The sequence below is a fragment of the Pelophylax lessonae genome (assembly GCF_965119305.1).
Source record: "Pelophylax lessonae genome assembly, chromosome: 4".
Taxonomy (NCBI): domain Eukaryota; kingdom Metazoa; phylum Chordata; class Amphibia; order Anura; family Ranidae; genus Pelophylax; species Pelophylax lessonae.
This window is the reverse complement of record NC_138771.1, coordinates 567,300,856-567,321,752: the sequence shown is the minus strand read 5'-3', so window position 1 is coordinate 567,321,752 and position 20,897 is coordinate 567,300,856. Positions and strand designations below refer to the sequence as shown.

Below are 20,897 nucleotides of genomic sequence, written 5' to 3'. Positions count from 1 at the left end.
TATCTTGAAATTTCAGGGCCTCTGAAACAGGTAGTCAGGGGTAAAATCAGCAATTTACGCCATTAGAAAACCTGAAGATGTGGATTGGTTTTCGGGGTCGCGTACACAGCTAGGCTGCTAAAAAGTCTCACACGTGGTATCCCTGTACTCAGGAGAAGCAGCAGAATGTATTTTGGGGTGTCTTTTCACATATACCCATGGCATGCATGAGCAATATATCATTTAGTGACAACTTTGTGTAAAAAAACAACAACAAAAAAAGAAATAATAATTTTCCCGACACTTGTGGCAAAATATAAACTATTCCATGGACTCACCATGCCTCTCAGCAAATAGCTTTGGGTGTCTACTTTTCAAAAAGGGGTCATTTGGGGGGTGTTTGAACTGTCCCGGCATTTTATGCTCAATTTTATCCACACATCACCACTCTTCTAACCACTTGGAAACCAAGGATTTTCTGTGACTTTGTTTACATGAAAAAAACGGAATTTTTGTAAAATCTTACCGTAAAATTCCTTTCTCTGAGTCCTCCTGGGTAATTCACCAATGGGTAATTGACCTTTGCTCCGCAGGAGTAGCTAGGCAACAAGATTTGTTAATATCAAAGCTTTTAGCATATCACACCCCTAGGGGGCGGTCCCCTCAGTCAATACCTCCCTGCTTCCAGCATTCTCAACTCAGTTTCAGTAGCATAGCAGTAGAGTACATAAACAAACCCCAAAAGAGGGGCGGGACGGCGACTGTCGGAGGACTCAGAGAAAACGGAATTTTTGTAAAATCTTACCTGTAAAATTCCTTTCTCTGAGTCCTCCGACAGTCGCCGCCTCTTCATATTCGTCACATATGGGGGTATTAGACTTTGCTCCGAAGGAGTAGCTAGGCAACAGAATATGTTAACATTAAAGCTTTTAACATATCCCACCCTCAAGGGGTGGTCCCCTCAGTCAATACCCTCCTACTTCCTGCAACCATATCTCAGTTTTAGTGGAATAGCAGTAGAGTATACAACCAAACCCCAAAAGAGGGGCGGGGGCGGCGACTGTCGGAGGACTCAGAGAAAGGAATTTTACAGGTAAGATTTTACAAAAATTCCGTTTTCTCTTACGTCCTCCGACAGTCGCCGCCTCTTCATATTCGTCACATATGGGGACGTCCCAAAGCAGTGCAAACATGAGGGGAGGGAAACACATCCGCGCCGAAAGGCAACGCAGTCTCCGCATCAAAGAAAGGAACCTTACCAAAGGAAGGAAACCAGCTGGGCTATAGTAAAAAACAATTGCTCAACAGGAGCAACATCCCAGGAAAAGACAAATAACCAGGGGATAAAACTTTATCCCAACAGCCAGAGGTCCCCAACAAGGGACCCTAGGGAATTGCCGCACTAAGAACCTTGCGGCCAAAGGAAGCATCCGCCGATGCCTGAACATCTACTTTGTAGAACTTTGTGAAAGTGTGTACGGTCGACCAGGTCGCCGCCTTACACACCTGGGCTACAGAAGCCCCATGACGACAGGCCCAGGACGTACTCAGAGATCTAGTAGAGTGCGCCTTCACAGGCACAGGGGGAACCTTCCCCTGCAAGGCATACGCCTGTTCAATGGTCTGCCTGATCCATTTTGCGATGGTAGAGGCCGACGCAGCCATGCCCTTCCGAGAACCCTCAGGAAGAACAAACAAGGAGTCCGTCTTTCGAAAAGACTCAGTCGATTTAAGGTAAACCCTTATCGCCCGAACCACATCCAGAGAATGTAATCTCACCTCCTTAGGATGTTTAGGCTTCGCGCACAGCGAAGGCAAGACAATATCCTCATTAAGATGGAAAACCGAAACTCGTTTCGGCAGAAAAGAAGGATTAGGTCGCAAGACCACCTTATCCAAATGAACAACCAGATACGGAGACTTGCAGGACAAGCTGCTAGCTCCGACACTCTGCGAGCCGAAGTGATCGCCACCAAAAAGGCGACCTTTTTGGACAACATAGACAACAGGGAGACAGATCTCCCTGATCTGTTCAAAAGGAGAACGTTGCAACACAGACAGAACGAGATTCAAGTCCCAAGGGGGCAAAGGATCCCTCCTAGGAGGAACCAGATGCCGCACACCCTGAATAAAAGTGCCAACCAAGGAGTTGGAGGCCACGGGACGTTGAAACAGAACGGCCAGCGCAGATACCTGACCCTTGATCGTAGCCAGCGCCAAACGCTGATCGACACCTGTTTGAAGGAAGGACAGCACTCGGGAAACCGAGTATGTGCGGGGTGAAAACCCCCTGGACTCACACCAGGCAAAATAGGCCTTCCAAGTACGGTAATAAACCTTCCCCGAGGAAAACTTCCTCGCGTTGATCAAAGTATGAACGACCTCTGGGGAGAGACCCCTCTCCTTTAGGACCTCGGTCTCAACAGCCAGGCCGTCAAAGCCAGAGACTGTAAAGCAGGATGGAATATCGGTCCTTGAGACAGGAGATCGTCTCGAAGAGGCAGACGCCACGGGGCGTCGACCGCCAGATTCACGAGGTCTGCGTACCAGGACCGGCGAGGCCAGTCCGGTGCCACCAGAATCACCGTGCTGCGTTCCGAGTGCAACCTGCGAAGGAACCTGGACAGCAACTGAATCGGTGGAAACGCATACATCAGCCTGTACTGATGCCACTAACGCGTCCGACGCGTCTGCCCGAGGGTCGCACGTCCTTGCCACGAACCTTTTCACCTTGTTGTTGAGACGAGACGCGAACAGGTCCACATCTGGAAGACCCCACTTCGCGCACAACATCTGGAAGACAGCCGGGGAGAGACCATTCCCCCTGATCCAGGGTCTGGCGACTCAGATAGTCCGCCTGCCAGTTCTCCACTCCCGGAATGTGAACCGCCGTTATCGCCGGGACATGAGTCTCGGCCCAAGACAGAATGTCGGCCACTTCTCGGGCCGCTCGGGCACTCTTGGTGCCCCCTTGGTGGTTGATGTAGGCCACCGCCGTGGCATTGTCCGTCTGCACCCGAACCGGGCAGCCCTGCAGCCGGTCCGTCCAGCGATGAAGACAGAGACTTATTGCACGCAATTCCAGAATGTTGATCGGAAGGGAAGACTCCCCCTCCGACCAAGTTCCCTGGGCGGACAGAACGCCCAGAACACCACCCCAGCCCGACAGGCTGGCATCCGTGGTGATCACCGTCCACGAGACAGGACGAAACGACTTGCCCCCGGACACCAACGGGGACTGGAGCCACCACAGAAGGTTTCTTCTGGTGCGATGACTCAACGAGATTTGAAGATCCAGAGATTGAGGCCGCCCGTCCCATCTGGACAGGATCTCCGCCTGGAGACCCCGCGTGTGAAACTGGGCGAAGGGAATCGCCTCGAAGGCCGAGACCATCAATCCCAGACATCTCATGCACGTCCGCAGAGACGAATGCGGAACGTCCCTGAGGGACCTGACTTCCTCCTGAAGAGTTCTGAGTTTGTCTTCCGGCAGGAAAACCTTCGCCTGCACTGAGTCCAGAATCATTCCCAGGTAGGGAAGACGAACCGACGGACTCAGTGTCGACTTTGGAAAATTTATCGTCCAACCAAACTCCTGTAGAGTTTGCAGCGTGACAGACAGGTCCTTCTCCAGACCCTGGCTGGTCGCAGACCGAACCAGAATGTCGTCCAGATACCCCAGGACAGAAATGCCCTGGGCCCTCAATAATGCCAGAACCGGTGCAAGCACCTTGGTGATGCTCTTACCCCCGGTGATCCCCTTAATCAACACTTCCAAGGACTCCCCCAAAAAGGCGAGACCCATCATAAGGTAGATTGGCTAAGGTCTTACGTGAGGACTGGTCCACCGACCAACATTTTAACCAAACCAGGCGGCGAGACAACACCGCCACGCTGTGCACGCGTGCAGCCAACGGAACCAGGTCCAGGTCCGCATCACACAGATACATGACACCCTGGTGGATTTGATCCACCATATCCAGGGTCGCCGGCGAGGCCGAATCGGCCACTAGGACGCGCCTAAGCATCTGCATCCAACTTGCGATCGCCTGGGCCGCCATGAGAGAAGCAATCAGAGCTTTAAGCATAGAACCCGTAACAGAATAAGTATGACGGGCAAGAGACTCCAATCTCCTGTCCGTGGCATCACGGAAAACAGGGGAATCCTCTGCAGGAATCGCAGTGGCTTTGTTTAAAACCGCAATTGCGTGATCCACTGGGGGAGGCACACACCACCTTTTATCAGTGGAAGGGGAGAAAGGATAACGCAGCTTAAATCTACTTGGTACAGCAAAAGGTTTGCGCAGATTGCGCCATTGTTCCTTAACAGCGCGCTGAAAATCATCATTGCAGGGAAAAACCTGCGGCGTCCTGCGTTTTCTCTGCGTCCCATAAGCCGCCAAGGCAGCGGGGGGACACACTTCATCCTGCAAACGCAGCGTTTGCTTTATGGAAGCAATCAACTCATCCATGATTGCAAGCTCTTCAGGCGAGCCAGGGGGAGAATTATCAACCCCCTCAACCTCAGCCTCCACCTCGGACCCCACTAGATCTAGGGAGGAGCGGGACCCGATAAGGAGGCCCCCGCCATAACAGCCCCATCACCTTCACCCTCAGAATCAGAGGAAAGAGCAACTCTGGGCCTTTTAGTAGATTGAGCAGCCACCAGCATCTGTACCTGAGCAGCAAGGCCAGCCACAATAGTGGCTAAATCCCCCCCTGGGGGGGAAACAGCGGTCCCCTGGCTTTCCACCAAGGCGGTAGGAAATTTGCCCTCCTGAGAATCCATTGCCCCTGTAATGCTGTACAATAAAGGGTTAACTGCCCCTTTAAGCAAGCGCAGCCCACCGCACCACACGCAAGCACAATGAGACCCCCACAGGGAATATGCAAACTGAACACAGGCAATGGATAGCAAGAACAGAAGGATAAAACCTGAGGAGACCCTCGCCGCTGCTGCTGCCTCGATCGGTGTTCCTGGAAAGAGGAAGTGATGTTGCCAGGGCGCTCTATGAAAGCCTATGGAGGCTACAAGAAAATGGCCGCCATGCATGTAAAACATGCGGCCGGAGCGAGTGTAGGCAAAATGGCGCCGTAACCGCCGCTCCACAGTGCAGTAAAGCACACATGACATTCCTGTATAAGAATACATGTCAGATCGCCGCAGCGATCGCTGTATATGCCCAAACATGCCCAAAAAAACATGCCCCACAGCACACAGCTTTTCACACTGACCAGGCTGACACACACAGTGTCACACAGCTCCCCCCCCCCCCCCTTGCAGCCCACAGCATGCAGCCGAGAGATAGGGAGACAAACAGTGTGAATAGAGACAGGTTACACAGTCCCAGACTGACACCCCTCCAGACAGACAGGTCCCCACATAAATACACTTACCTCATAGTGGTGTGGGGGACCCGCACAGGCAAACAAGCCGCTGCACATGAGGCAGGGAGAGTCGCATACAAGACGCACCGAACGTGGGTTAAGAAACCGCACAGCGTCCAGTGAGGTAGCCACCTCACCAAGCATCCCTGCACCGAACAGGGATGGGTCGTTCACTGTGCCAGGAGCGTTACCTGGCTGAACGCTCGATGGCGGACTGGAAAGCCACTGACCCACGACCTGCGACCAGGGGGATCAGCCCGAGACCCAGCCCGCATGATCCTCTTCATCCGAAGAACTAACTAATGCTGACAAAAAGAACAGCTAAGTAAAGGTAGAGAGAAAACTCAAATAAAATATCAAAAAAGAAGAAAGAGTCTGGGGCACAAAGCCCCAGCACAGAGAGAGCCAGCCACTCCTGACAAGCTAGACATTAAAACTGAGATATGGTTGCAGGAAGTAGGAGGGTATTGACTGAGGGGACCACCCCTTGAGGGTGGGATATGTTAAAAGCTTTAATGTTAACATATTCTGTTGCCTAGCTACTCCTTCGGAGCAAAGTCTAATACCCCCATATGTGACGAATATGAAGAGGCGGCGACTGTCGGAGGACGTAAGAGAAAGGAATTTTACGGTAAGATTTTACATAAATTCAGTTTTCTCTTACGTCCTCCGACAGTCGCCGCCCCTTCCTTCATAATCTTCAACAATGGGACGTCCCAGAGGAGTGTAGACATGAGGGGTGGGAAAAAAACGCAGCCGCGCATAAAGCAACACAGTACCCACATCAGAGAAAGGAACCTTACCAAGGTAAGAGAACCAACCTGGCAACAGGGAAACGTGCTCAACAGGAGCAACAACCCAGGAAGAACCCAGAGGTAAAAACACCCCAACAGCCAAGGGCCCAAACGAGGGACCCTAAGGCACTGCCGCACTAAGAACTTTACGGCCAAAGGAAGCATCTGCCGATGCCTGAACATCCACTTTGTAAAATTTGGAGAAGGTGTGAACGGACGACCAAGTCGCCGCCTTACACACCTGGGCCACAGAAGTCTGATGACGAAAGGCCCAAGACGTACTCAGAGATCTGGTAGAGTGCGCCTTCACAGGGAAAGGAGGAACCTTCCCTCTCAAAGCATAGGCTTGTACAATCGTCTGTCTGATCCATTTGGCGATGGTAGCAACCGACACCGCCATGCCCTTCCGAGGTCCCTCTGGAAGGACGAATAGGGAATCCGACTTGCGAAAGGACTTAGTCGATGACAGGTAAACCCTGATCGCCCGAACAACATCCAAGGCATGCAAAGCCACCTCCTTCGGATGCTTAGGCTTCGCGCAAAGCGAAGGCAAGACAATGTCCTCAGTCAGGTGAAACTCCGAGATCCTTTTCGGAAGAAAAGATGGGTTAGGTCGCAAGACCACCTTATCCTTGTGAATCACCAGGTAGGGAGAGCAGCAGGACAAAGCCGCCAGCTCCGACACCCTGCAAAAAGGCAACCTTTTTGGACAACAGAGACAACGAGATCTCCCTGATCTTTTCAAAGGGAGCCTGTTGTAACACGGACAGAACCAAGTTCAAGTCCCATGGAGGCAAAGGTTCCCTCCTAGGAGGGGCCAAATGTCGCACCCCCTGAACAAAGGTGCTAACCAATGAATTAGACGCCACAGGGCGTTGAAAAAGAACGGCCAGCGCAGAAATCTGACCCTTAATTGTGGCCAGCGCCAAACGCTGGTCCACTCCAGTTTGGAGGAAAGCCAACACTCTCGACCCCGAGTATGATCGAGGGGAACACCCCCTAGACTCACACCAGGCAAAGTACGCTTTCCAAGTGTTTTTCCCGAAGAGGCTTTTCTAGCCTTGATCAAAGTGGGAATGACCTCAGGGGAGAGACCCCTATCCTTCAGGACCTGGCTTTCAACAGCCAGGCCGTTAAAGCCAGCGACTGCAAAGCAGGATGGAATATCGGCCCTTGAGACAGAAGGTCTTCCCGAAGCGGCAGGCGCCATGGAGCGTCGACTGCCAGATTTACGAGGTCTGTGTACCAAGACCGGCGAGGCCAGTCCGGTGCCACCAGAATCACCTCGTGCGGTTCCGAGACCAATCTGCGAACCAGCCTGGACAGCAGCTGAATCGGTGGAAAGGCATACATCAGACGATACTGATGCCAGGGCGCCACTAACGCGCCTGAGGCGTCTGCCTGAGGATCGCGCGTCCTTGCCACGAACCTTTCCACCTTGTTGTTCAGACGAGACGCGAACAGGTCCACATCCGGAAGACCCCACTTCGCGCACAACATCTGGAAGACATCCGGGTGAAGAGACCACTCCCCCTGGTCCAGGGCCTGGCGACTCATAGTCCGCCTGCCAGTTTTCCACCCCCGGAATGTGCACAGCCGTTATCGCCGGGACGTGTGTCTCGGCCCACGACAGAATGCCGTTTACTTCCCGAGCAGCACGGGCACTCCTGGTGCCCCCTTGATGGTTGATGTAGGCCACCGCTGTGGCATTGTCCGTCTGAACCCGAACCGGACGGCCCTGAAGCCGTTCCGACCAGTGCAGAAGGCAAAGTTTTATCGCTCGCAATTCCAGAATGTTGATCGGAAGGGAGGATTCCTCCTCCGACCAAGTTCCCTGGGCGGACAGAACGCCCAGAACACCGCCCCAGCCCGACAGGCTGGCATCCGTGGTGATCACCGTCCACGACAAAGGACGAAAGGACTTGCCCCCTGACACCGCCGGGGACTGGAGCCACCACAAAAGACCCCTTCGGGTGTGGCGGCTCAACGAAAGCTGCCGATTCAGAGATTGTGGACGCCCGTCCCACTTGGCCAGGATCTCCGCCTGAAGACCCCGCATGTGAAACTGGGCGAAGGGAATCGCCTCGAAAGCCGAGACCATTAGACCTAGACATCTCATACATGTCTGGAGGGACGAGCACTGATTGTCCCTGAGGGACCTGACCTCGTCCTGAAGTGTCCGGAGCTTGTCTTCCTGCAGGAAGACCTTCGCTTGAGCAGAGTCCAGGATCATCCCCAGATAGGGAAGACGAACCGACGGACACAACGTTGATTTTGGAAAATGTATCGTCCAACCGAACTCCTGCAGAGTCTGCATCGTGGTGGACAGGTCGTTCACCAGGCCCTGACTGGTCGCAGACCGAAGCAAGATATCGTCCAGATATCCCAAGACAGAGACGCCCTGGGCTCTCAATAAGGCCAGGACCGGCGCAAGCACCTTGGTGAAAACCCACGGAGCCGAAGCGAGACCGAAGGGTAACGCCACGAATTGGTAATGGTCCTCCGCAATGGCGAATCGAAGGTACCTCCGGTGACCCTCGAAAATGGGGATGTGAAGGTACGCATCCTTCAGATCGATGGAGGCCATGAATTCCCCCGGACTCAGGGCAGCCACCACTGAGCGCAGGGATTCCATGCGGAACTTGCGAACCCGCACAAAGCGGTTCAGAGCTTTCAAGTCCAGAATCGGACGTACCTTGCCCTCCTTTCTGGGCACAGTGAACAGATTGGAGTAGAACCCCAGAAATCTGTCCCGATGAGGCACCGGAACCACCACTCCCTGGGCCCGCAGGTCCCGCACCGCCAGGTGCAGATACTGCAAACGCTCCGGAGACAGCTGAAGATTTGAGGGAAAAAATCTGCTCGCCGGCCGAGAGAGAAACTCGATCTTGTATCCAGATCGAACGATTTCCTGAACCCACCTGTCCCGAATGCGGGCCAGCCAGGGTTGAAGAAAACCAAGCAAACGTCCCCCCACCCCAGAACCGGGTGAGGGCGCCCCTTCAGGCCGAACTGGTATGGGCAGCGGACCCGGACTGGCCGGACTTCTGCTTACCTGCCCACAGCTTCTTCTGGGAGCCTTGGCCCTTGAAGGGCTTGCCCTTGTATTGCGACCGAAAGGACCCCTGAGAGGGCCTAAACGAGGTATTCTTCTTACCGCAAACAAACTTATTCTTGTGAGTGTGGGGTAAGAGAGTGCTCTTACCCCCGGAAATTCTCTTTATCAGAGTATCCAAAGACTCGCCAAAAAGGCGAGATCCCGCGTAGGGAAGATTAGCTAGAGTCTTGCGAGAGGATTGGTCAACCGACCAACATTTCAGCCATATTAGGCGACAGTTCAACACCGCTACACTGGAGAGGCGTGCAGCCAAAGGGACTAAATCCAAGTCCGCATCGCACAAATACATGACACCCTGATGAATCTGATCTACCATAGCCAATGTTGTCGGCGGAGCAGAGTCAGCCACCAGGGTGCGCCTGAGCACCTGCGTCCAATCCGCAATAGCTTGGGCTGCCATGATGGAAGCAAAAATAGGCTTCAGCATAGAACCAGCAACCGTATAAGCATGACGGGCCAGAGACTCCAATCTCCTGTCCGTAGGGTCCCGGAACACCGGGGTATCCTCAGCAGGAATCGCAGTGGATTTATTCAAAACTGCCACTGCGTGATCCACTTGAGGCGGCACACACCAACGCTCATCAGTGGTGGGTGTAAATGGATAACGCAGCTTGAACTTGCTTGGCACAGTAAAGGGCTTCTTTAAATTGCGCCATTGCTCATCAACCGCGCGCTGAAATTCCGCAGGGCAGGGAAAAACCTGCGCTGATTTGCGTTTCATTTTCTTCCCATAAGAGGACATCAAAGCAGGACGACATGGTTCATCCTGCAGATGCAAGGTTTCCTTGATAGAAGTAATCAACTCATCCATGAGTGCAAGCTCTTCAGGCGAGCCAGGGGGAGAAGTATCAACTCCTTCTACCTCAGACTCCCCCTCGGACCCCACAAGGTCCAGAGATGAACGAGACCCTGAGAAGGGCACTCCAGCCATAGCAGCCCCATCGCCCTCTGAATCAGAGGAAATAGATAACCTGGGCCGTTTTGCTGATCGATCAGCCATTAGCATCTGCACCTGAGAAGCCAAATTCGCTACAACAGCAGCCAGATCAGCCCCCTCGGGGGGTGCAGCAGCCCCTTGGCCCCCCACCAGGGTGGGAGGAAACTTGCAATCCTGAGAATCCATGCCCCAGTATCAACTGAAATAAAGGACTGCCCCTTTAAGACCGCGGCGAGCGCAGCCCACCGCACACCACTCTATGTACCGACCCCCGCAGGGATAAGGAGCACTGAGCAAGGAAATACAGGATAAGGAAGGTAAAAACCTGGAGAGAGCACACAGCTGCTGCCACCGATCGCTGTTCCAGTGAAAAAGGAAGTGATGCAATGACTGACCGACCTATATAGCCTATGAAGGCTCCACAAACATGGCCGCTCGGCTGAGGAATTAAGGCAACAAGAAAATGGCGCCGACGTGCTTGCATGATCGACCGCCGCTAAAATGGCGGCGTTTGGCGCCAAAACACACCGCTGTATTAAACAGGGCCGGTTACCACAGTTTTATCCGAAACAATGGCGGACCGCATCAGCGGCCGCCGCACAGCATGTCTGAGCCCAGTCTGCCCATACAGTACACATAGCAGAGCGGAAGAGCCCCCCGCAGCCCACAGAAAGGCAGCTATTCCACACAGGAATCTGACAGGGAGCGCACTCACACAGACATGTGGGTCACACAGTCACAGACTGACACCCAAACAGACAGGTCCCCACATAGAATTTTACTTACCATTCCGGATGGCGTGGGGAGCCGTCTCCAGCGACCAAACCGCTGTACTGAGGACAGGGAGTGTCGCAGCCAGGACGCAGTGGATTGCGGTGCGAAACCGCAAATGGCGTCCGGTGAGGTAGCCACCTCACAGGCAGCATCCCTGCAGCGAACAGGGATGGGTCGTTCAATATGCCAGGGAAAACCTGAGCTGAACGCTCGATGGCAGGCTGGAGAAACCCCTGGCTCTCAGCCCTGGGATCCAGGGTGGCCAGTCCGAGACCCAGCTCCGCATGATCTATCTTCATCCGAAGAAAACTAAACTAATGCTGAGAAAAAAACAGCTAAGTAAAAGAAAGAGAAAAACACTTGAAATAAAATTTAAAGAGAGGATAGAAGGCTGAGACTGAAAGCCCCAGCACAGGAACAGCCAGCTACTCCTAAGTTAGGCAATTGAGAATGCTGGAAGCAGGGAGGTATTGACTGAGGGGACCGCCCCCTAGGGGTGTGATATGCTAAAAGCTTTGATATTAACAAATCTTGTTGCCTAGCTACTCCTGCGGAGCAAAGGTCAATTACCCATTGGTGAGGATTATGAAGGGGCGGCGACTGTCGGAGGACGTAAGAGAAATAATTTTTTTTTACTAGAAAATTACTTTGAACCCCCAAACATTATATATTTCTTTAAAGCAGAGGCCCTATAGAATAAAATGGTGGATGTTGCAAATTTTTTTGTTACACGGTATTTGCGCACAGATTTTCCAAACCCAATTTCTGCGAAAAAAAAATATATTTTTTCTAATTTATTGCACAAATACACTATATAATTCCAATTTGCTTGGTAAAATTTAAAAGATGATGTTATGACGAGTTCATAGATACCAAACATGACATGCTTTAAAAATTGCGCACGCCTCTGCAGCGGCAACGAAGTACGTACATTTTTAAAAACCTTTAACAGTCTTTACAGGTTACCAATTTAGACATACAGAGGAGGTCTACTGCAAGAATTACTGCACTCGACCTGGCGTTTGGGGCGATACCTCACATGCATGCTGCAATTGCGGTTTACATATGTCACTAGACTAATGCTTGCGTGCACCATTGCGCGCAAGCACGGGGGGGCTTGATTTTTTATGTTATTTTGACACCTTTCCTTTCATTTTTTTTTTTAAAATAATTTTTATTGTTATCACAGTGAATTTAAATATCCCCTATGATAGCAATCTGTAGTGACAGGTACTCTTTTTAAAAAAAATTGGGGTCTTTTAGACTCTAGATCTCTCCTCTGACCTTAACGCATCTGACCACACCAAAATTGGTGTGATAAAATACTTTCCCAATGGCCCTGTTTATTTCTGGCGAAACAGAAGTCATGAAATGCTCGTAGCTTCCGGTATCTTAGGCCATAGAGATGATTGGAGCCATTCTCATCTCCAATTAGCTCTATGGTTAGATAATTGAACCACCGGCTGCACTCTCAGGTTAAGCGGTGGGACAGGAGAGCCCGAGAAAAACCACGGAAGGCTGCCGTGGGGGGGGGGGGGGGGGGGCGTGGGGGGAGTCCCCTCCCACTGCATGTAAAGGCAGTCTAGCGGCCAATTACCTGCTAGGATTGCTTTTACATGTAAACCGACCGCTGGCTGTAAAAAACGATACCAAGATGATGCCTAAATCTGCAGGCATCATCCTGGTATAACCACTCAAAGTCCAGCAACGTACCAGTACATTGCTGGTCCTTGTTTGGCATATAGTGTAGGTTTTTTTTTTTTTTCATGCAGCCTGTGGGCTGAACGAAAAAAAAGAGAACCTATCAGAAATCAGCACAGGAATAATGTGTAGTATTACCCACCATTAACCGCCCAAACATCCACCCACTTAATTTAATGAAGGGTATACACGACACTATCCATGTATACCAAAATAGGATTTTAATTGCAGTGCTGAAATCAGAAAATCCCCACAGCTGCTGCCAGCAAAGGTATCCATATATGCTGAGCGCAAACGCTGTTTGTGTCAGAATATATTTGTGTCAGAATATATAAAATCAATGTCGTGGCAGCCGACGAGTACCTGCAAGAGAAACAGGTCACAAAAGAATGAAAAAACAAACAAAGTACATTAAAAGTACAGTAGGAAGAGTGGAAGCATATATAAAATGACTGACACAACAACAGTTTTTAGATCCTTTTTGTTTTCTTTCTAACTGTTGTTCCTTGATTTGGGACTGCAATCTCCCATCTTGGGTCTCTCAAAATGTCGATGGACATCCAACATCTTTCGAGACCCTGTGTTTGTGTGCCCTACACTGTGTCGTGCTTTACCCTACACAAACTCCACTAGTGTATGGTAGCGCTCGAAACATTCCCCGATGCAGAGACCAGGTTGGTCAGGACATTTGGGACAATAACGGGTGTCACGCCTACATCCGCGCCTGCTACAGACACGACATCGTCTTTGGGGTCGTCTTTGGGTAGGGGTACTCGGGAGGACATAAGGAAAATGTCTCTCATGCAGCCGCCTCACTGCATCTGGAAGGGGAAGTTGGGCAGGCATGCCTCCTGGGTACAGGTAGGCAAGGATGATCGCTTCCTGGAATTCCCAGAAGGATCCAGTTCGTCCTGACACCCTGTATATGACAAAGGCGTTCAGCATAGCCAATTGGTAAAGGTAAACAGACACTTTTTTGTACCAGCGTCTGGCTTTACGGGCAACTAAATACGGCGCCAAAAGCTGGTCATTAAGGTCCACCCCTCCCATATTAAGGTTATATTCGTGGACACAGAGGGGTTTCTCCATAACGCCAGTTGCCGTAGGGATTTGGATCGTCGTGTCTGCGTGAAGGGAGGACAGAACATAAACATCCCGTGTTTCCTTCCACTTCACCGCAAGCAATTTGTCCGTTTTCAAGCAGGCTCTCGCCCCCTGACTAAGACGGGAATTTACAAGCCGTTGGGGGAGGCCACGGCGATTAGGTCGTACGGTGCCACATGCGCCAATTTGTAATTCAGAAAGATGACTAAATAGTGGCACGCTTGTGTAAAAGTTGTCCACGTACAAATGGTACCCCTTTCCGGATAAGGGTGACACCAAGTCCCAAACAATCTTGCCGCTGCTCCCTATGGAGTCTGGGCAGTTCGGGGGCTTCACACAGCTATCTTTTCCCTCATAGACCCGGAAACTAACTGTATAACCTGTGGCCCTGTCACACAATTTATACAGCTTGAGCTTGACCCCATACTTAGCACGCTTGCTGGGGAGGTACTGTTTCATAGCAAGGCGGCCAGTAAATTTAATCAGGGACTCGTCAACGCAGACAACTTGTTCGGGGGTAAACAAGGCTGCAAACCGCTGATTGAAGTGGTCTATGAGGAGCCGAATTTTGTGGAGCCGATCATATTCAGGGTCTCCCCGAGGACGACAGATTCCATTGTCGCTGAAATGCATAAATCGCAGAATTTGCTCATATCTCGCCCTGGACATGGAGGCAGAGTACATGCGCATATGGTGAACTGGGCTAATGGACCAATATAGCCACAATTCACTCTGTTTAGTTATGCCCATGTGGAGGGAAAGGCCCAGAAAGATTTTAAAATCGGATACCGTTATAGGTTTCCAGCCGAATGGTCTGGCAAGGGGCGAATTTGGGTTGGCGGCGATGAATTGTCGTGCGTATAAATTTGATTGATCCACAATAGATCTGTAAAGATCTTCCGTGAAGAACAGCTCAAAAAAGTTCAGGGGCGTAAAACCAGCTGTCTCCACGTGGATTCCAGGTTGGGCAGTGAATGGGGGGGGGGGGGGGGCGGGAAGTACTGGCGCTGTAGAACCAGTGGGTTGCCAATTGGGATATGCCAGCGCATCAGGGAGGGCACTATGGGCTCTACGGGCCTGTCTTCGAATATGCGGTGGCTGCGGGCCACTACTTGTGCTAGCCACTGCACCAGCCTCAACTGCACTTAGGGGACTTGCCATGTCACCAGGTGATACTGCAGTGCTGGTTGTACTAGGTCCAGGGTGTATTAAGCCGCTGGCGCTTGCCAGGTCGCCAGAAGGATGAGCGGCACTAGTACCCACACTCTGCTCCATATGAGCACCCTACGATTCCTGCATCTCAACAACTCCAGAATGGGGTCAGGTACGCCTGGGTCTAACAGGGACCCATCTGTCGTCGGAGCTATCTGTAAACGACAACAAACACAAGGGCACACCGGCCTAGTGCATTATCTCTTAGACAGGTTTATTAAAATGATAGATTAAAAATACTCACAAACGAGTTTCTTTATAAAAAAGCACATCAAATAGATATAAAATCCTCAGCAAACAAGATCGGGATTAGATCGTCCCCTGAAGCTGTACAGGCTTACGCGTTTTGAGGCAGCGCCTCTTCTTCAGAGCCTGTACAAATATTACCATTATTATATTGACAATGCGTTGCATAGTATGCTAGAAAATTTGTTAATGAGGTATCCAACTGGACTGTACATGCCATCCAACTGAGTTCAAAGGGTGTAATGCTGCAGGGATTTATTTTAAATGAATAAAGCTACAAAAGATCATCAGCACTTCACAAGTATAGGTGGACACCAAAGGACCCAAACATCATCCAGGGCAGAGCCAGCATGAGAAACCCACGGAGGTCCCCACCAAGTGGGCTGCCTAAAATTCCTTGCCTATCCAAATAAAACATGATATAAGGTAAGTAATGGTAAATAACCCACAGCAATACAGCACTTTCCAAGTGTCTAGGCCACTTACTTTGAATCCTCTAAAAAAAGAATGCAATCACAGGGGTCTCACTTTGTTATATCTCAGGGGAGGAGGATCTAAATAAAGTATAAATATATACATATACGCTTAACTAATTCCCCATTAAATGAGTCTTTCCCCTCATCCCCTACATGAGCCCCACAAAGTTCAATAAATACCTGTGTATACCACTCGTCCTCTGGCAGTCTGTGTCCAAAGTAAATGGGTGCTGTAGATATCTTAAATTTAACTAAGGTATTTAAAGATGGGGCCGGACATTCGCACGTGCGAAATGAACCATTCGCGCATGCGCGGATCGGCAGCCGATGGAACCAACTGTCAGTGGAACGCACAGCGCCGCCCCATTCAAAGGTGGGGCGATGAAATGTACTCCACAGACACCGGCGCACAATGCCGACTCAGTCCGTAGCCCAGGCAACCCCCAAACAACAGGGGTGGAGCAAGAGCAGCATGAATGGCCGGCTAGTTGGAGGGCCCCACGCCCTGAGGCATAGGAGCCCCCCGTACGCCAGGTGAGCGACACACACCAGCCCCCTCCCCAGGAATATTCTAGGGTGATAGGGGTCCGCCCCCTAGCCGCGAAGTACAATGTTATATCAGAGGGCTCAACCAATAAACAAAAAATACAAATCACTTAACTATTCCAATACGGAACAGTTGATTGCTCGGTCGCAGACGGTGCATCCCCCAATACCAGTTAGCGGCCTGCTCCCATCCCAGGCCAGTGACCAGACCACCTAAACAGCCCCAGTGTATGTGGAAGGGGGGGGGGGGCGGTCGAGGGGCTCAGGAAAAAAACAGGGGGGTGCCTGTGGGAAGGATGGGAACCCAGGGGTCCGACCGTCTCAAGGAGGGGCCCACATCCACCCAGAAACCTTCCAGCAGAAGAGGGGGGACAGCTACTCACCATACCAGAAACAAGGTGGGCACTGCTCCAGACAGATCCTCCTCTCCAAATGGGGGAGCTATCAGCCAGGAGGACTGCTGCGACTCAGGCCGAGGCCAGGTCGTATCTGACTTCGCTGGACATATAATTCGCAAGGTCAGCCCCCATCCAGTGGGGCTATATTGCGGCCGACCGAGCGCGGAGTTAAGGCCTGCATGCGCTCGCTGGCCAGACTGGGGTGGCCACTGGATCTAGATTATCCAGTCCGTCGCCCAGTCTGGCAGTTGTTCTAATTTAACAACATTTTATTCTGTATTTTTGGTTCCAAAACAGGCTGAACTCTTCTATTTGGCTTGGGAACTGTTAACAGGTTCGAGTAGAAACCCTGAAAGCATTCCTTACTCGGAACTGGGGTGATGACTCCCGCAAGAGAAGCTGCTGAACCACAGCAAAAGACCAGCCTGCCTTTACGGGGAGCAACACAAATGATCGAGCATGAAGCAAGGGGATGAGACCAAAGCTAAAGTTTGTAACCCTTGGAAAGGATAATCTGTAATTTTCTTTGACCAGAAGGCAACAGGCTTTCCTCTACTTGGCACCACATCAGTGAGAAGGTTTGAAGTCAAACTTGGCTTTCTTGGAGGTCCATGCCTTCTGAAAAAAGATTCACAATTTGGAGCTGGAGGCCTGAAAGGAATGAAAATAACTTTTCCTTGTTTTAGGAGTAGAAGGTCCACCAAAAGAAGCTCAGGTCTTCTTTTTCTGGGGGTGGGGAGTACTCTCAAAACCTAGGACCTCCTTAAAGTATTTATCTGAGGAGGAGTTTGCCTGCTAAGGGTACCTGCTCAAGGCGCCTCTTCAACGGGAGCTCAACTGACATTTAAACCAAAAGTGTAAAATAGTTGGAGAGGAGAATGATCTGGGAGGAGGAGAATGATCTGGGAAATTTAATGAAGTGTATCTGCCAAGCCATTCTGGCAGTGGTGCAGATCCATAGTTTAAAGGCCTTACTGACTGGACTGAGGCATCCGTAAGAAGGTCCTTACATATCCAAGGAAGGACCGAACAGATGTCTTCCCTTAAAGGGAACATGCTCAAGGTGACCCCGTCAGGGGAACATACAATATTACAAAGAAACTAACCTGAGAAGAAAGCAGCTTACATAACGTTCTATCGACCAGTATACTAAAACTGCACTCTGTGGTAATACTCCTGGCTTCAATCTGTTTAGACTGTTTAGGTTAGCTAGATTACAGATCCACTTACCGGCCACTGTGGTTCCTGCTGAACACTAGTCATTACAGACCCCAATACAGATGGTTTAATGACAACGACATGTGTCCATGGAAGGAACTACAGTGGCAAGGGCAGAGCACACTTTTGCACACACCCAGAAGTTATAGGATTAGCAACAGGAGCTCTGCACAGAGTAATGTTTGAGTAAATGAGCCGCTGAACAGTAATGTATAATGTGGTTTTCTTCTCAGGTAATTTTGTAACTTTGTTGACCCCATGAGAGAGTCACCCGAAAACAGACCTACAGTCACATCTTATCACTACCCTGTGGCCTGAAAGTAAGAAAAAAGCATACAGAAGTACAGAGCTAAGAGCTGAGACAAGGTCCTTTAGCGCACAAGGCGAAAAGGCAAATGTGGGCTGCTCCCCATAATTATCTGATCTATTTTTGCAGTAAAATTTGCAGCTCCTTCCCTTTTAGCCCCCTTTGCTGAGGTGCCCAAGGCAGCCACCTTTTCTACATACCCCTTGGCCCAGCCCTGCCAGAGATACTTACTTTCAGTGCAGAAACTGCTGCAGTCACATGATCTCTGTTGTAGCTTAAGATCAGGGTTCTGAATGGATGATCTCCTTCAGCAAAGGTCACACTGTGGAAAAGGCTGTTACGCGATTTAATAGTGGTTCTGCAGCAAAAAGGTTTCTATGGTGACGATTAGGAAAATCAAAAATTAAACAAAACTACCTCAGAATGAGACTTGCACTATTTTAAATGGTACAGAAACAGCCTCTACAAAGCAAAGGACTGTGTGCTGTAACACATGAAAGATGAATGGGCTGTGTAATTTCACACCGGTCACAGATCCTGTGAGACTGTAACCACTGCCTGGATGTGTGTAATTATATTTACATCCTCATCATATGCCAAGATTTGTTTTACACTGTACATGTACTTTTAATGAAGCTTCTAGATAAGTTTGCACTTAAAGTATTATACATGTACAGTACCTGTGTCTGATGTCTACGCTAACATATTTACAGATAAATGCTGTTTTTTTAAAATTAAGATGTATTTATAAAAATAAGTGTCTTAATATGCTTTTAATATTCACGACAGGCACATAAATAATGTCAGGTTCTTTTTGAGAACATACAATCCACGTACATCCCCTCCACTAGCAAGGCCCACTCCTCACCTGTGATGGCACTGGTGTCTGCACACAACACAGCTTCTTTATGGCACCATAGAGGTCATCTCTCATTCCAGATATAATCACCAAAAGCAGCTGCACCCTTGCCTGGAAAGACAAACACAGTGCACAATATATACATACATATACTGTATACACATAATACAAAATAACACATGACAGAAAGAAAGAATACAATTTCACAATTCTGATAAGCAACTAAAAATAAATATCCTAAACTTGACAATACACACCAAATTCTCAGCCAACGCTGGAGTCCTCTGTTGCTATAGGAAAACATTTTCAATATAAACATTTTTGGGGAAAAATCTGTAGAATAAAATGTAGTAATCCATTTCAAAATACAAATTTTGTTACCTTAAATCCACCAAACCAATGAAAATTGTGTTCTCCTGCACAGGTTTCTACAAGGAACCTGTTAATCCTTGTAAACATTAAAACTTAATGTGTTTTTCCAGTGCCTGCTATGACCTTTAGTAACAAGAACCCAATCTTCAATGCACCAATCTGCAATAAGGATTGTGTTCTATCGAAATACTAGCCAAAAAGAGCATACTCAATGGATAGTGGAATAGCAGGTTAGTAGGTCATGGGGCATTAAATCAGAGAGGTTAAGGCCTTTCGTGACAAAATGGATCCCAGTTTAAGCACTTCCCTACCAGGGGAATTTTTCAAATGTTTCAAACATATGTAAATTTCTGCATTTGTAGCTAGAAAATTACTTTGAACTCCCAAACATTATATATTTTCTGAAATAGAAATGGTAGTCGCTGCAATTTTTTTGTCACACAATATTTGTGCAGCTGGTTATCAAACAAATATTCAAGAAAAATATACCTAAATGCATATAAGAACACACAAAACACAACATAATGCCCAATTTTTTTAGGAACATTTTTATAACTTATGTTGCACCAAGGAAAAAGATACAAAACATGTTAAGAGTTACAATTTCACAAGCCCATAAAATGGCAACTTTGGTACCTAAAAATGTCTGTTAGGGGACACTTTAAAAGCCTTTACAGGATACCAACTTAGAGTTAAACGTGAGGTGTGGCACTAGAATGATAAATCACATTTATGTTCGTGGTGATACCTCACAATCACCATTTACATATACGCGCATATTCAAATGCAATTCTTACACCGTTTCTGTAATTTTTTGTTTTATTCAAACTTAATGATATCATAAAGGATGAACAACACTCTCCTTGTGATAGCTGGGGTAGTGACAGGTACTCTTTGAGAGATCAGGGCTCTCTTGGGAAAAGAAGCTGGAGCTACCAAGTAAGCATTGACGGATTGGGATTCTGCTCCCTCTGCAGCCACCTTCTTCCTCCACTGCTGGCTCCATGCACTCTGATGCTCTGGGATAGTGGGTCGGAAACTCATTGATCGAGGTATGGGCTAGCTGACCTGCTTATCCAAGAGAATGAGGTTCCCTGATTTGAGGTTCGGGCCACATCAGGGGTTGAGCACACCTGTTTTAAGTAAATTGAAGACACCATGTGGTGCCTATAGCTGCACACGTAGAACTTACAAAACAGTGCTTAGTGCAATTCAAAAACCATACTGTGCAAAAATAGTGCTAATTAATAAATGGATAAAACTTCAGTGCAAAAGTGCTAGAAGTGATAAATGATTTAAAAAAAAAAAAGTGCTTAAAGTGGAAGTCCGGTCAAATCCTAACTATACTTAACCACTTTAGCCCCGGAAGATTTGGCTGCTCAAAGACCAGGCCCTATTTTGAGATTCGGCACTGCGTGATTTTAATGGACAATTGCATGGTCGTGCGACGTTTTACCCAAAAGAAATT

The 20,897-nt window shown here is 49.3% G+C and overlaps 1 protein-coding gene across 1 annotated transcript in view; it reads right to left on the bottom strand.

The window, feature by feature from the left end:
- PIWIL2 (piwi like RNA-mediated gene silencing 2) overlaps positions 1 to 20,897 on the bottom strand; it is a 727,256-nt gene that overhangs the window by 126,376 nt on the left and 579,983 nt on the right. Inside the window, exon 15 of the mRNA XM_082255773.1 lies at positions 19,067 to 19,168. Coding sequence (XP_082111899.1) covers positions 19,067 to 19,168 — 102 coding nt within the window. The remainder of the gene's footprint in view (positions 1 to 19,066; positions 19,169 to 20,897) is intronic.